Source organism: Choloepus didactylus, chromosome 16 (assembly GCF_015220235.1).
Source record: "Choloepus didactylus isolate mChoDid1 chromosome 16, mChoDid1.pri, whole genome shotgun sequence".
NCBI classification, from domain to species: domain Eukaryota; kingdom Metazoa; phylum Chordata; class Mammalia; order Pilosa; family Megalonychidae; genus Choloepus; species Choloepus didactylus.
In genome coordinates this window covers 69,907,088-69,922,103 of record NC_051322.1, presented here as the reverse complement: position 1 = coordinate 69,922,103, position 15,016 = coordinate 69,907,088, and the positions used below count along the sequence as shown (strand labels likewise).

The 15,016-nt window shown below is 40.0% G+C and overlaps 1 protein-coding gene across 2 annotated transcripts in view; it reads right to left on the bottom strand.

Moving 5' to 3' along the window:
• The window catches only part of VAPA (VAMP associated protein A), a 63,688-nt gene extending 49,234 nt beyond the window's left edge, over positions 1-14,454 (bottom strand). The window contains exon 1 of one of the 2 annotated variants that reach the window (XM_037805515.1): positions 14,146-14,454. In XM_037805515.1, coding sequence (XP_037661443.1) covers positions 14,146-14,224 — 79 coding nt within the window. In that variant the 5' untranslated portion in view covers positions 14,225-14,454. The remainder of the gene's footprint in view (positions 1-14,145) is intronic. The other variant, XM_037805514.1, reaches the window with a different exon arrangement.
• Positions 14,455-15,016: the final 562 nt, after the last annotated feature.

Below are 15,016 nucleotides of genomic sequence, written 5' to 3'. Positions count from 1 at the left end.
GCCACAGGATCTTGGTGAGCACTGTTCCTACTGTGCTTTCCTTTCTTCATCTAGATAACTTCCCTTCTTGCTGGCAATCTTAGCTCACTGACAGCCTTCCATGACCAGATCAAAGCCTCTTGTTTTACATTCTGATCATCTCTAACACTTCATTCTTCTGATTAAGATTAGAGTCTACCTCTCCCATTAGAACTGCCCCATGAAAGCAGGGGCTGTACTTTATTCACAGTTCCAGGCCCCACACTTACTCACCATATAAGACATTTAGTAGACACTCAAGTTTAGTTGTATAATTGAATGAATAAAAAGTAGATGAATTTAGAAGTGGGGATGCATTAGAGAAGATACATTCAAGAGCTATCTCTAGAAGGTAGAAACACAGATTTCAGTTACTAGATGTGCAGAATTTCTGGCATGAGTTATCCTGATGCCACTAAAAAATACACTTAAAATGTGGGAAGAGGAGGGTGAAAAACCAGTTTGGGATATGTTGAGTTGAGATGCCTGAGGAACCTTCAAATCCCAATAATCAGTAAGTAACATGTATCCTAGAACTGACCGGGAAATCTGAATTAAAACACAGATTTGGATGTGTGTATCAATGTGTACAAAGAACAAGGAAGAGAAAGAGAACCCCTTGAGGACATTATGTTGAGCAAAATAAGCCAGAAACAAAAGGACAAACATTGAATGGTCTCACTAACATGAACTAACTATAATGAGCAAACCCAGAATTAAAAGTTAAGGGCACAGGTTATCAGGAGAGAGAAAGAGGGCAGAAATTGGACAACCAATGCTTAAGGAATACAAAATGTTTCCTTAACTGACTGTAAAGGTTCGGAAATGGATAGCACAACACTGTGTGATGATAGCAGAACACTGTAAGTGTAAGAAACAAAGCTGAGCGCAGGTATGGTTGAAAGAAGGCGGCTAGAGCTGTGTATGTCACCAGAAGGAAAGCCAGAGGATAAAAACTGGACAGTATACTTAGTGAAACCTAGAGTGGACAATGTTGGTGGTTAATTAGTTAAATTTAAGAAGTCTTACATGAACTAGGACAAATGTACATCACTATTACAAAGTGTTAAAAATAGGGTGCTATATGAGAAAAAATACAATTAATGTAAAGTCTATAGTTAACAGTAATATTTGCATTAACTGTAACAAAGACAATATACCAAAGCTAAATGTCAATAACAAGGGAATATAAGGGGTATGGGATTTTTTCTTTGGAAGAAATGAGAATGTTCTCATATTGACTGTAGTGGTGACTGCATAACTATGTGATTATACCAAGAGTCACTGATTGTACCCTTAGAATGGACTGTATATTGTATGAATAAAAATTAAGAAAATAAAGATTAAAAAACTGATAAGGAACGTTCACAGAGTGAGACAAAAAAGAAGCCAAATCAGAACCTCACAAACATTAGCATTTAAGAAAAGGGCCACAAATGAGATAATAAAGGAAGGAAAGAAAATAAGATAATGGTGTCACAGAAGTCAAGAATACTGATTTCTAAAAAGAACTGTCAATAATGACAACTACCAAAGAGTAAAGGAGGTCAAGTGAAAGGTGGAAATGATCGATGCAGTTGACAATCATTGGAAACCTTAGCAAGAGCAGATACTTAATAGGTAAATGAGGACAGAAACAGGACTATAGTGGACTGAGGAATGAATACAACGTGAAAAAATGAAGAGATGGTGAATGTGGGCTACTTTTCAAAGAAACCAGAATGCAAAGAAAATGAAGGACATGGTGGGGCTTATGCTAGGAGTTGAGAGTCAAAGAGTATTTTATTTGCTTGTTTGTTTTTAAAATGAAAGCCTTTGGTATAGTTATCCCCTAAATGGAAGATGCAAGTGGTTGATGACATAGAGGAAAAACATCTGATGGAACATGGTCTGAGTCACAAAGGACTAAACCTGGACCAGCAAAAATGGATGAACAATCCAAAAAGGAAATCAAGAAAACAATTCCACTTAAAATAGCATCTACAGGAATAAAATACATAAGAATAAAAGTACTTAGGTTTGTAAAGGGTTTGTACATGCAAAACTACCAAATATTGCCAAAAGAAATTAAAGAAAATCTAGATAAAAGGAAAAGCATTCCACATTCAAGAACAGGAAATTAATATTACTAAGATGCCAATACAACCCAAAGCAATTTACAGATTCAATGCAATCTCAATCAAAAACCCAACAGCCTTCTTTGCAAAAATGGAAACGCTAAACATCAAGTTCATATGGAAGGGTAAGGGGCCAGAATAGTCAAAACCATCTTGAAAAAAGAATAAAGCTGAAAGACTCACACGGCCCAATTCCAAAACCTATTACAAGGCTACAGAAATCAAAACAGCATGGTACTGACACAAGGACAGACATATAGACCAATGAAATAGAATTAAGCATTTAGAAATAAACTCACACATCTGTGTCCAACTGATTTCTGACAAGGCAGACACCACTCACCTTGCTGGTGCTGGGATCCACGTGCAAAAAAATCGAAGTGGATCCTTACCTCACACCATGTACAAAAATTAACTCAAAACAATCAACAACCTAAATATCAAGAGCTAAAACTATAAAACACTTGGAAGAAAACACAGAGAAATAGCTTCATGACCCTGAACTGGATTCTCACAACAAATTCTCGGATATGACACCAAAGCATGAGCAACAAAAGAAAAAAAAGATTAAATGGGACTTCAAAATTAAAAACTTTTGTGCATCAAACGGCATTATCAAGAAAGCAAAAAGACAACCCACAGAATGAGAAATGGAAATCAAAACCATAATGAGGATACCATTTCACATCCAAAAGATTGTCTACTATTAAAAAATGGAAAAGAAAACAAGTTTTGGCAAGCACGTGGAGAAACAGAAATCCTCATATGCTGTTGGTGGGAATGTAAAAATGGTGCAGCCTCTGTGGAAGACGGTTCAGCAGTTCCTCAGAAAGTTAAATACAGAATTACCCTATGGACTGGCAATCTCATTTCTAGGTATATACCCAAAAGAACTGAAAGCAGGGACTTCTTGAACAGATATCTGTACATCAAGATCGAAAGCGGCATTAGTCACCATAACAAAAAGGTGGAAGCCACCCAAGTTTCTATCAACAGATGAATGGATAACAAAATGTGGCATATACATACAGTGGAATAGTATTCAGCAGTAAAAAGGAATTAAGTTCTGATACATGCTACACGGTGAGGGAAATAAGGATAGGAAAAAAGGATAGGTATTGTATGATTCCACTTATATGAAATACCTAGCATATCCAAATTCACAGAGACAGAAAATAGAGTACTGATTGGAGGAGGGGAGGGAAACTGGGGAATTACTGCTTAACCACTGCAGTTTTTGTTTGGGATGATGGAAAACTTTTGGTAATGGACCATGGTGATGGTAGCACACATTGTGAATGTAATTATTACCATAGGATTGTATATTTGAAAGCGGTCAAAATGAGAAATGTTATGTTGTACATGTTTCCACTAATAACAACTAAAATTTAAAAAAAAAAAATTTAATAGGGTAACTAACCTTGGAGAGTGGAAGGTTTTTTTCCTTTCTCAAGAAAGAAATACAGATGTTTTCAGATAAACAGGTATTAGTAAAAGAGAATATAGCACATCATGGAAGGATCTGAATGCCAATACTAAGAACATTAGATTTTTATCCTGTGGGCAATCTACTGAAGATTTTTATGTAATGTAGTAATAAGATGACATTTATGTGTTGGGAAAAAATTACCCCAGGCATTTGGTGTAACCACTGTGAAACAGACAGAGCTGAAATGAAACACCTAAAACTTTGCTGAACAGCCAGCAAAAATAGAAATGTTCTATATCGTCTTTGTGCTTCTTAGTACTGCTATTCAAAGAAGCTCTGGCTGACAATAACACCACAGATTAATAGTCCAAGAGCTTAAACTTTTTTAGTGATTTGTTATTGTTCTGAACTGCCTTCAACAGAAATGATTGGTCTATTTTCCTCTCTAAAGAAAAAGGATATATTCAGGAACTTAATGTAAGCATTTTGTAAACTTCTTTCCCAAATTTTCCTCCAAAACTGCTAACATACAGGAAAAATTAAATGCTGTATAATATAACAGAAAAAATTTTAGAACAGAAAAATGCTAATGGCAAAAAAAGTTTTCTTTCACATACAATACCAAATTTCAAATTTGAATTTGAGGTCAAATTACTGCCAAAGTTTTAACAGGAGAATTTTAAAGAATCTACCTCTTTTTCTTTACTAACGTAATAACAGATTTGCTTTAGAAATTATTACGTTATTGTAAGAGCAGTTTCATAAATTAACAATGGTTTCAAACAACATAATAAGATTTTTGGAAAAAACACTAAGCAAAACTGGTAAACCCTTCTCCACATTTGTGCAACATACTGATAGTTCATATCAAGATGATGGGTTAAGCCTCTAACAGAAAAACTCACCACCCAATCTCAGAATGATTAAGGTAAATGAGTCACTCCTCAAGAAACCACCTTAGAGAAATACAGTTAAAATCATTTAAATAAACCAACTAGAAGGTGACAAAGAATTCTGTAAAACTATCTTTTAATGAACCTTCACTTAAACTAAAAAATTACAGGTGATTTAGGACAAGTCAGAGAAAAGTGCCTTTTAAATCATCAGACTAAACACAGACTGCTGATTCTAAATGAGTCTCCTCACTTATTGCTCAACTGTGCAGCTGAATAAACAGAGAAGTTTCCATCAAAGCAAACCATTTCCTTTTAGCTAAAAGAATAATATTACGAATAAATGAATCAAAAGACATCAAATGTCACTTCCTAGTACATTCTATCCCTCCATTCTCCAATCTTCCCCATTACCCCCACATTAAGCTGAGGCCCATAACAAACTATTGGACATTAAAGTATATGCCACAGAGCTTCCATTTGACCAAGATGGTGGCGTTAGATGCACCAAGATACTGTTCCCCACAGAATCATTGAACAACTAGCAAAAATTGAGAAGCCATTTTCCTCAAAACTCCAGAAAACAGTTAAGAAGTTAGAGTAACACGGCAATTGCTGGACCAAGAAATTGCAGTTTTTTTTAAAAATGTGAGAAGCTCACTGCACCATTGCCGGCCCCTCCCCTCACTCCCTTCCTGGTGCACTGTGGGGCCAGCCTGTGTTCTCACTGTGGGTCCCTGGCTCTGCTCCAGGGCGGAACAGGATAACCCCTATGTGCCTACTGGAGTGCCTGCATGCTGGCACCAGTCAACTGGGGAGCAACCTGAAAAAGCAAACCAGAAAACCTGGCTCTGGCTTGACCTCTGAGAACCTGCACTTCAGGAAGAAGCAGCTTGGGGACAGCTAAAGCAGTATAAGAGACAATTAAACTGAAGCAGCCTGGGACAAAGATTACCTGCTTCAAATAACACAATAGAGCACCCAGGAGGATGAAAAATCCATTTAAGAGAGAGTGAAGGGAGCAATTCAATTCCTGTAAATGAGGAAATTCCTAAGGTCAAGACTAAGCACAGGCCCAGGACAAGAAATAGGCCCAGAAAAGACAGAGAGAACCCTATACTATACATTCACCTCAAGCTGATCTTGATAAAAGAGCTAAAATCTGAAGGAGCACACAGCCAACTGAGCACCAATTTGCAAAGACTATAAAAGGTATTTTTTGCTGTAGTTTGTCTGTTTTGTTAGCATCTGGCACTCCAGAAAATCCTATCACTAGCTGGATTCAAACTTAAGGACCAGAAAGCTTAGAGACTAAATACCACAGATAATAAAGTATAAAATGTAGAGTATGGAACAAAAGATTACAAGACAAAAGAAACAGGAAATGATGTCTCATGCAGAGGAAAAAGGTAAAAATACAGAAACCATCAATGAAGGAGACCAGTCTTTGGACAAACCCAACCAAATATGCTGAAGGATTTAAAGGAAAACTCCAGGGAAAGAACTAAAGAATGTCAGGAAAATAATGAATGAACAGCATGAGAATCTCAATAAATATATGAAAATTTTTAAAGACAGCAAACAGAAAAAGGTGAAGTTGAAGACCACAAAAACTGAAATGAAAAATTCCATACAGGGTTGCAAAACCAGACTGGAGCTGGCAGAAGAAAGAATCCATGAACCTGAGGACAAAACAACTGAAATGATTCAGGCAGAGGAGTGGAAAGAAAAAAGAATGAAAAAGTGAACACAGCCTAAGAGACCTTTGGAGCAACATGAAGCATCCAGATACATGCAATAAGTAATCCCAAAAGGAGAAAAAAGAGAAAGGGACAGAAAGAATATTCAAAGAAATAACAGCAGAAAACTTCCTAAGTTTAACAAAACACATGAATATGCACATTCAAGAAGTAAAAAGAACCCCAAACAGGATAAACTCCAACACAACCATGCCCAGACACAATAGCACTGTCAGATGCAACGACAGGGAGTTCTGAAAGCTGCAAGAGAAAAGCAACATATTATGGACAAGAAAGTACCAATAAGATTAAATGCTATTTCTCATCAGAAACCATGGAGGCAAGAAGGCACTGGGGACTAAATATTTTTAAATGCTGAAAGAAAACAATTGTCAACCAAGGATTTTGTAACCAATGAAACTCTTTCAAAAATGAGGGGGAGATTAGCACATTCCCAGATAAACAAAAGCTGAGGGTATTTGTCACCAGGAGACCTGTCCTACAAACATTGCTAAAGGGAGTTCCCCAGACTGAAAAGGACACAAAACAGTGAATCCAACTGGCTTAAGAAATAACGGCCTCCAATAAAGGGAAATATGGGCAATTTTAAATGTCAGTACCACCATATAGTATTTTTTTGATATTTAACTCCACTTTTTACATCTTACATGTTCTAAAATCCAAATGCACAAAAATAATGATGAATCTAAGGTTTTGGACAAACAATGTATAAAGATATAATTTGGAAAAGTACACCAAAAAGGTGGAGGGAAGGAGGGGTATGGAAACCACATATATGTATACTATTAAAGTTAAGTAGGTATCAAATCAAACATGATTGTTATAGATTAGGATGTCAAATTAAAGCCCAATGGTAATCACAAAGAAAACATAAGAAAAGTAATGCAGAAATAAATGAGAAGGGACTCTGTAAGAAAGGAATAAGTTTCATTTTCACATAGAGACAGCATGGAATAAGGGAAATGGAGGCAAAACCAGTTTAAACAAGCCCCAGACAAAGAGAAGAGAGAATCTGCCTGATGTAAAGAGATATGAGGTAGTATCAGAGGCGGGAACTCACAGCAAAAAAAATAAAAATTTGGGGGGGGATTGGCTAATCAGTTCAAAATCTCAATAATGAGCTAGCTGGCTCTCTGGGATTGGCTAATCAGTTCAAAATCTCAATAATGAGCTAGTTGGCTCTCTGGGATTGGCTGTACAAACTAAAATCTCAAAAGATGAATTAGTTAGTGTTCTCAAATAGGCTGTAACCTCTGTAGTACCCAGTCAATGAGGAAACAGGGGAGGGACTTGCGAATTAGGAGTAGGAGATTTAAAGATCGCCATTCTCTTCCTCTGGCGCGCCAGCCTTGCATGTGTTTGGCTGGACACCCCATCTTGCAAGACCGTAAATAAATTCTTTTCTCCTCCAGAACCAAGAGAGCGTTTATTCCCTTACAGGTACCGCTTTATTTCCGACAGACTCAAAATGGCATAAACTACAAAAAATCAAATAGACATTAAAGTAGGTATTAACAGAAGAACTGAGGGACAAAAAAAGGTATAGGTCTTACAAAGACCTAACAGCAAAATTGCAGAAGAAAGTCCTGCATTATCAGTACTTACTTTAAATGTAAATGGATTAAACGTCCAGTCAAAAAAACAGAAGGGACAAAAAAGCATGAACCAACTACAGGCTGTCTGTTTACAAGAGACACCTTAAATATATATACCCAAGTAGACTGAAAGTACAAGGTTGGAAAAAAATATTCCATGCAAAGAGTAACAAAAAGAGAGCTGGGGAAGCTAATAGATAAAATAGACTTTATGTCAAAAACTGTTGGGAGGGACAAAGTAGGTCACTACATACTGATAAAGGGGTCAATTCCAGAAGACATAACAATTATAAATGCAGAGCCCCAAAATATGTAAAGCAAATAGTGACAGATCTGAAAGGAGAAACAGATGATCCTATATTAATAGTAGAAGGCTTCAATACACCACCTGGATAGAACATCTAGACAGATATCAATAAGGATATAAAAGACATGAACTTGAATGCTACTTTAAACCAACTAGCCCTATCAGACACACATAGAAGCCCTCACTTAAGAGCAGCTGCATACATTCTTCTCTAGTGCACATAGGACCACATATTAAGTCAAAAAAACAAATCTCAATTTAAAATATTGAAATCACACAATGTATATTCTCTGACCTCAACGGAATGAAGTTAGAAATCAGTAACAGAGAGAAAGCTATAAAATTCATGAAAATGTAGAAATTAAACAACCACTCTTAAGCATGGATCAAAGAAGAAATCACAAGGGAAATTAGGAATATCTTCAGGCGAAACTTACACAATGTAGCAAAGGCAGTGCTGAGAGGGAAATTTACAGCACAAAATACTTACATTAGAAAAATCCCAAATGAGAGACCTAACCTCACAACAGAAGGAACTAGAAAAAGAGCAATCTAAACCCAAAGCAAGCAGAAAGAAGGAAATAACAAAAGTCAGAGCCACAGATAAAAGAATGAAGGGGACACTACTACTGACATCACAGAAATATGAAGAATTATAAGATACTATAAACAAGTACATGCCAACAAATTAGACAAACTAAATGAAATAAACAAATTCCTAGAAGCACATAAACCACGCAAACTGACTCAAGAAGATACAGAAGATCTCAACAGACCAATAACAAGTAAACAGATTGAATCAGTAATCAAAAACCTCCCAACAAAGAAGAGTCCAGGACCAGATGGCTTCACTGCTAAGTTTTATCAAACATTCCAAGAAGTATTAATACCAGTCCTACTCAAACTTTTCCAAAAAAATTGTGGAGGAAACACTTCCTAACTCATTCTATGAGGCCAACATCACCCTAATACCAAAACAAACAAAGATACTACAAGGGAGTGAAAATTACAGACCAACGTCCCCTATAAATACAGATGCAAAAACCTTCAACAAAATACTAGCAAACCAAATTCAACAGCACACTGAAAGAATTATAACGATGATCAAGTGGAATTTATCCCAGGTATGCAAGGATGATTCAATACAAGAAAATCAATTAATGTAATACAGCATATTAAATAGAACAAGGGAGAAAAAAAGAAAACACATGATCATCTCAATTGATGGAGAAAAGGCATTTGACAAAATCCAGTACCCCTTCCTGATAAGACTACTTAGAAAATCAGAAGTTAAAAGGAAACTTCCTCAATATGATAAAGGGAAAAAAAAAAAAAAAAAACACACAGTTAACATCAAACTCAATGGTGAAAGACCAAAAGCATTCCCTCCAAGATCAGGAACAAGACAAGGATGCCCACTGTCACCACTGCTATTCAACATTGTCCTGGAAGTTCTAGCCCAACAATTAGGCAAGAAAAAGAAATAAAAGGGATCCAAATTGGAAAGGAAGAAATAAAATTTCTCTATTTGCAGATGACATGATCCTATATACAGTAAATCCTGAATAATCCACAACACAGCTACTAGAGCTAATAAAGGAATTCAGCAAAGTGGGAGGGTATGAGATCAACACACAAAAATCAGTAGTATTTCTATACACTAGTAATGAACAAGCCAAAGAGGAAATCAAGGAAGCAATTACATTTACAACAGCAACTAAATAAATTTAACAAAGGATATACAGAACTTATAAACAGAAAACTGCAAAACATTGCCAAAAGAAATCCAAGACCTAAATAAATGAAAGGACAAGACTAAATACTGAATCTACAACTTACAGACTCAATGCAATCCCAGTCAGAATTCCAACAGCCTTCTTTGCAGAAATGGAAAAGCCAATCATCAAATTTATATGGAAAGTTAAGAGGTCCCAAATAGCCAACAACACCCTGAAAAAGAAGAATGAAGTTGGAGAACTCATACTCCCCAATTTTAAAACTTATAACCAAGCTACAGTATTCAAGACACCATGGTACTGGCACAACGACAATATATACAAACCAATGGAATTAAACTGAGAGTTCAGAAATAAATCCTCACATCTACGGCCATTTGATTTTTGACAAGGGTACCATGTCCATTCAATGGGATAAGAACAGCCTCTTCAACAATGGCACTGGGAAAACCAGATATCCATATGCAAAAGAATAAAAGTGGACTCCTACACCATGGCATATACAAACCTAACTCAAAATGAATCAAAGACTTAAGAACAAAAACTCTAAAACTCCTAGAAGAAAACAGAGAGAAGCATCATCAGGGCCTTGTGTTGGGCAATGGTTTCCTAGCCTTTACACCAAAAACCAATCAACAAAAGAAAAAATAGATAAATAAGACTTCATCAAAATTAAAAACTTGGTGCAAAGCACTTCATCATGATGGTAAAAACAAAACCACAGAATGGGAGAAACATATACCTGATAAAGGCTTAAGATCCAGAATATATAAAGAAATCCTACAACTCAACAAAAAGACAAAGAACCCATTTTAAAAATGGGCAAAAGACTTGAATGGACATTTCTCTAAAGAAGTTATACCAACAGACAACAACATGAAAAGATGTTAATCACTGGCTATTAGGTATATACAAATGAAAACCACTATAAGATACCATTTCACACCCACTGGAATGGCTACCATTTAAAAAAAAAAAATAGCCAAGTGTTGGAGAGGATGTGGAAAAATAGGAACTCTCATTCATTGACGGTGGGAATGTAAAATGGTGCAGTCATTGTGGTAAACAGGTTGGCAGTTCCTCAGAAAGCTAAGTATAGAATTATCATATGACCTGGCAATCCCTCTTCTAGGTACATACCCAAAAGAACAGAAAGCAGGGACTAAAACAGATGTTCACAGAAGCATTATTCACAATTGCCAGAAGATAGAAGCAACACAAGTGTCCATCAACTGATGAATGAATAAATAAAATGTGGTATATTCCTACAATGGAATGTTATTCAGCCACAGAAAGGAATGAAGTTCAGATGCACACAACATGGATGAAACTTTAAGACATCGTGTTGCATGAAATAAGCCAGACATAAAAGGACTTAAATACTATATGAGCTCACTGATAAGAGATAATTAGAAGCAGCAATTTCAGAGTCAGAAACTAGAATGTAAGTTACCAGGGACCAGGGTGGGAGTAGGGAATGTAGAGTTAAGGCTTAATTCGTACAGTTTCTGTTTGGTGTGAACCATTTTGATAATGAATGGTAATGATGGTAACACAAGGTGAATGTAATTAGCACCAATGAATAAAATATTTGAATGTGGTTAAAAAGAGAAATTTTAGGGTACATATGTCACTATAATAAAAATTTAAAGAAACTAAAACAGAAGACTGTACAACACAGTGAAGCCTTATTACAAATATTATATAATTATAATGTATTTCATCAATTTAACAAAGGTGCCATGATAATGCAAAGAATTCATAATCAGGAAAACTGTGTGCATGAAGAGGGGTATATGAGAACTCTATTTTCTGCATGATTTTCCTGTAAACCTACAACTTGTCTAATAAAAAGAAAAAAGGAGGAAAAAAAGAGAGTGCCAAGCATTCTCTTATATTAGAGTTTACTCAACCATTCCCTTTGCCCTCTCTCTCCCACCCCTTACCCCCCACCCCCAATAGCTAGCCTATTCCTTTAAGGCTTCCTAAAAAAATGGGAAGAAGTAGAGGAAAAGGGGCCTTCTTTCCTCATAGATGTTTGTGCCTCTGCTGGAGCATCTTTCTGCCTTGTCTGTCTTCCTGACTAGTCTTGGAAGTTCTTCAGGGGCAAAAACAAAACCTAACACATTCTACTGTTTTTTAATTGTATACTTTCCCCTTTAAACTATGAACTAACTCTAGGAATCTTCTCTACCTTGCTTAGCACTGACTCCCTAAATCTAAACTGATAACTGTTGAATGAATTACTCATTGTTGAATGTCATTAATCAAATGTAGTCACCTCATAGGGTTTTGAGTTCTTGTTTTTTAACCTATTTCTCCACCATTATTAGTATTCTACTATGGCAACAGTACCTCTGTAGGAAGAAACCTTCACACTGTGAACATTTCCTGGCCTAAAACTGGTTTTAAAAGCTACTGAGTCCTGAACACACTGGTTATCCAATAGAGGAACCTTCCTCTGCAAATTCAGGCTGTCAAAAGATGAAAACAACATACTTCAACTCCAGAAAGAACATAATTAATAGTTTACATTAGAATTCCTTCAGCTTATGAACATGGATATATGAGTTAGATAATTTCTAGATTCCTCAGAGGCATTTTTTTTTCCAGGTAAAACTATAGAAAATCATGCACTCACTGCACCTCAAAATACTTCTTAGAGTTGTCTTAAAACCAAATCCTTACCTAACAAGCAGCTCACTTACAATGCCATTCAAAGAAATTTGCAAAGTAGAGGAGGTATGCAATACTCTCATAATTCCAGAATGAAATATAAAAGAACTTCCTAAAACTATTTAAAATTTTCCTGTGGAAAATTATTTTTTTTTCTTTTGGATACGACCTTATACAACAACTTTTTCTTTTACCGCTGGAACTGCTAAACATCTTACAAAAATTGTTCTCATCATAGCTACTGACATTGAAATACTTGATAATGACTTCCAAAAGGGGGTTCACTTTACACTAAAGATAAAAAGAAACCTGCTTCCTATTTCAGATCTTCACAATCTTTCAGTATTCCTTAAAGATAAAAAAAAAAAAAAAAAAAATTCCACAACTGTTCACTTTAACTCTCTTCTCTAAACTACCCTCCATCTACATATTGAAATGCAAACGGGCCAAACAGCCCCTGGATTCCTCAAGGACGACTAAATTAGACTAGCAAATTTATCACAGACAGATAAACGAAGTTTCAGAGCTGACTGAGCCCTTATCAGCCTCTTCACGGTCTGTTGGGAAACCGCAAACCCAAAGGCAAAAGTCACAAACGCTGAAGATTCCGCAGAAGAGCTAAGCTAAAGGGCTAAGAGCAGACACACACGAGGTCTGCCCTACACGGATGGTTAAGTTGAAATGTCACATCAGAACAGAAAGCCCTATTACCGTTAAGGTCCCACTGTCAACCCTCAAGGTGACGCACAGCCTTTCCCCCGCACTTCTCCAACATAACCAGGTAAGGGATCACCAGAAGAGCCCAATGCTCCTTACACTGAACAGCCGAGTTACTAACTCAGTAGAGACAAGAAGCAACACCCTCTCCGGGCCGAGGGCCGGCTCTGCCCAGTTCCCCCCAGGTTGCAAACGGCAGCAGGAGACAGAGGGACCATGCTCGCCCGGCCCGGATAGCTGCGGCATCGATCCCGAGCCTCCCTCCAGGAGGACGCAAAGCCACGGCTGCAGCTGGCGCCGCCTCAGACGCCCTTTCAACCCCGGGCCGGAGAGCGCGGCTCTCAGGTCGCTGCCCGCCCGAGGCTCGGACGGCCCTGGGGGAGGGGGAGACGCCCCAGGGCGAAAGGTGCACCCCAAACCCCAAGGAGTAAACGGGGCAGAAGGGAGCACCCGGGTCGGGCAGAGAAGCATATCCCAGGGGGAAGGGGTACCCCAGGTCGGGCCAGGAAAAGCATATCCCGAAGCGGCCCGGCCGGGAGGAGCACCCAGGTTGGGCCAAGGGGAGCACTCAGGGCTGGGCGGGAGGAGCACCCCAAGGTGCCCAGCGGGCCTCAAGATGGCGGCGGCGCCGGAGCAAGAGCAGGGCCGGGAACCGGAGCAGCAGCAAGAGGAGGCCCGGCCCGTCCGCCCGCCCCTGGCCGGCGCGCGCACCGAGCAGCCAGGGCGGGGAGAAGAACGCCGAGCCAGAGGCGGCGAGCGCGCCCGAGCTGGAGGCCCGCGCGTGGGGGAGGGGACGCCGCATCCGTCAGGCCAACACCCCGCGCGCCCGCCGCCCCCAGAACCCCGCGCCAAGCCCCCACGGGGAGACGGCCCCCCACTCCACCGCGCGCTACCCACCTTTGAATTTGAGGTCGGTAGGCGGGTCGAGGACCAGGATCTGCTCGTGCTTCGCCATGGTCCCGGAGGCGGACGCCATCGGAGACAGCGCAGAGCGGGGGCGCGCCCGCGGCGGCGACGGCGGTTTGCCGGCGGGGGCGGGGACGGCACCGGCTCGGACGCGCTCTACGCTGGGCCGGCTCCGGCTTCGGGTTTGCCTCTGCCTGCCGCCCTGGCGCTGCTGGGCCGGCCGCCGGACGGGTCAGCAGCTCCGGGATCGCAACTGACTCAACCCCACACCAGCCGCCGCGGCCGCGCGCACTGCAATCCCAGCGCCCCACGTGACGGTCGGCGTGCCGACGTGCGCGCCCCCGCTGCCGGCCGCTCGACGCTCGCCCCGCCCCCAGGCCTGCCCAGCGCGGCCAGGTCTTGGTGCGCCTGCGCGCTCTGGGCCTCGCTGCCGTCCCAGCCCCGCGCCAGCTGTCAAGGGAACGGGCGTGGCCATGAGCGGTGCTAAACTTTGTGGGAGGGACACGGGGCGCGCTGCCAGACAGGAGGAGCAATGCTCTGTCGCGTTAACTCCCATTACGAAACAAGGACCCTGCTATGGCCGCGCATCACCATCTTCCAAGTGGGAATGCCTGGTGGAAGGAAGGAGGAGTCAGGAGGCGCCCGTGTACTACAGTTCCCAGCAAGCCCCGCGCAGGATGGTCCGCGGGCGAGAAGGAGCAAGGTCTGTTGGAGGCGAATGGGTGGAGCGCGCTGACCCTTGTTGGGCCTCCGGGGGAGCTCTCGTCAGCACCAAAAAAGAAAAGCAAGCGCTTTTGGAGGCTGATTAGAAATAGGAATTCTACCCTGTGGAAAACTGGCCAGGGTTTATCAGTTTGCCTTC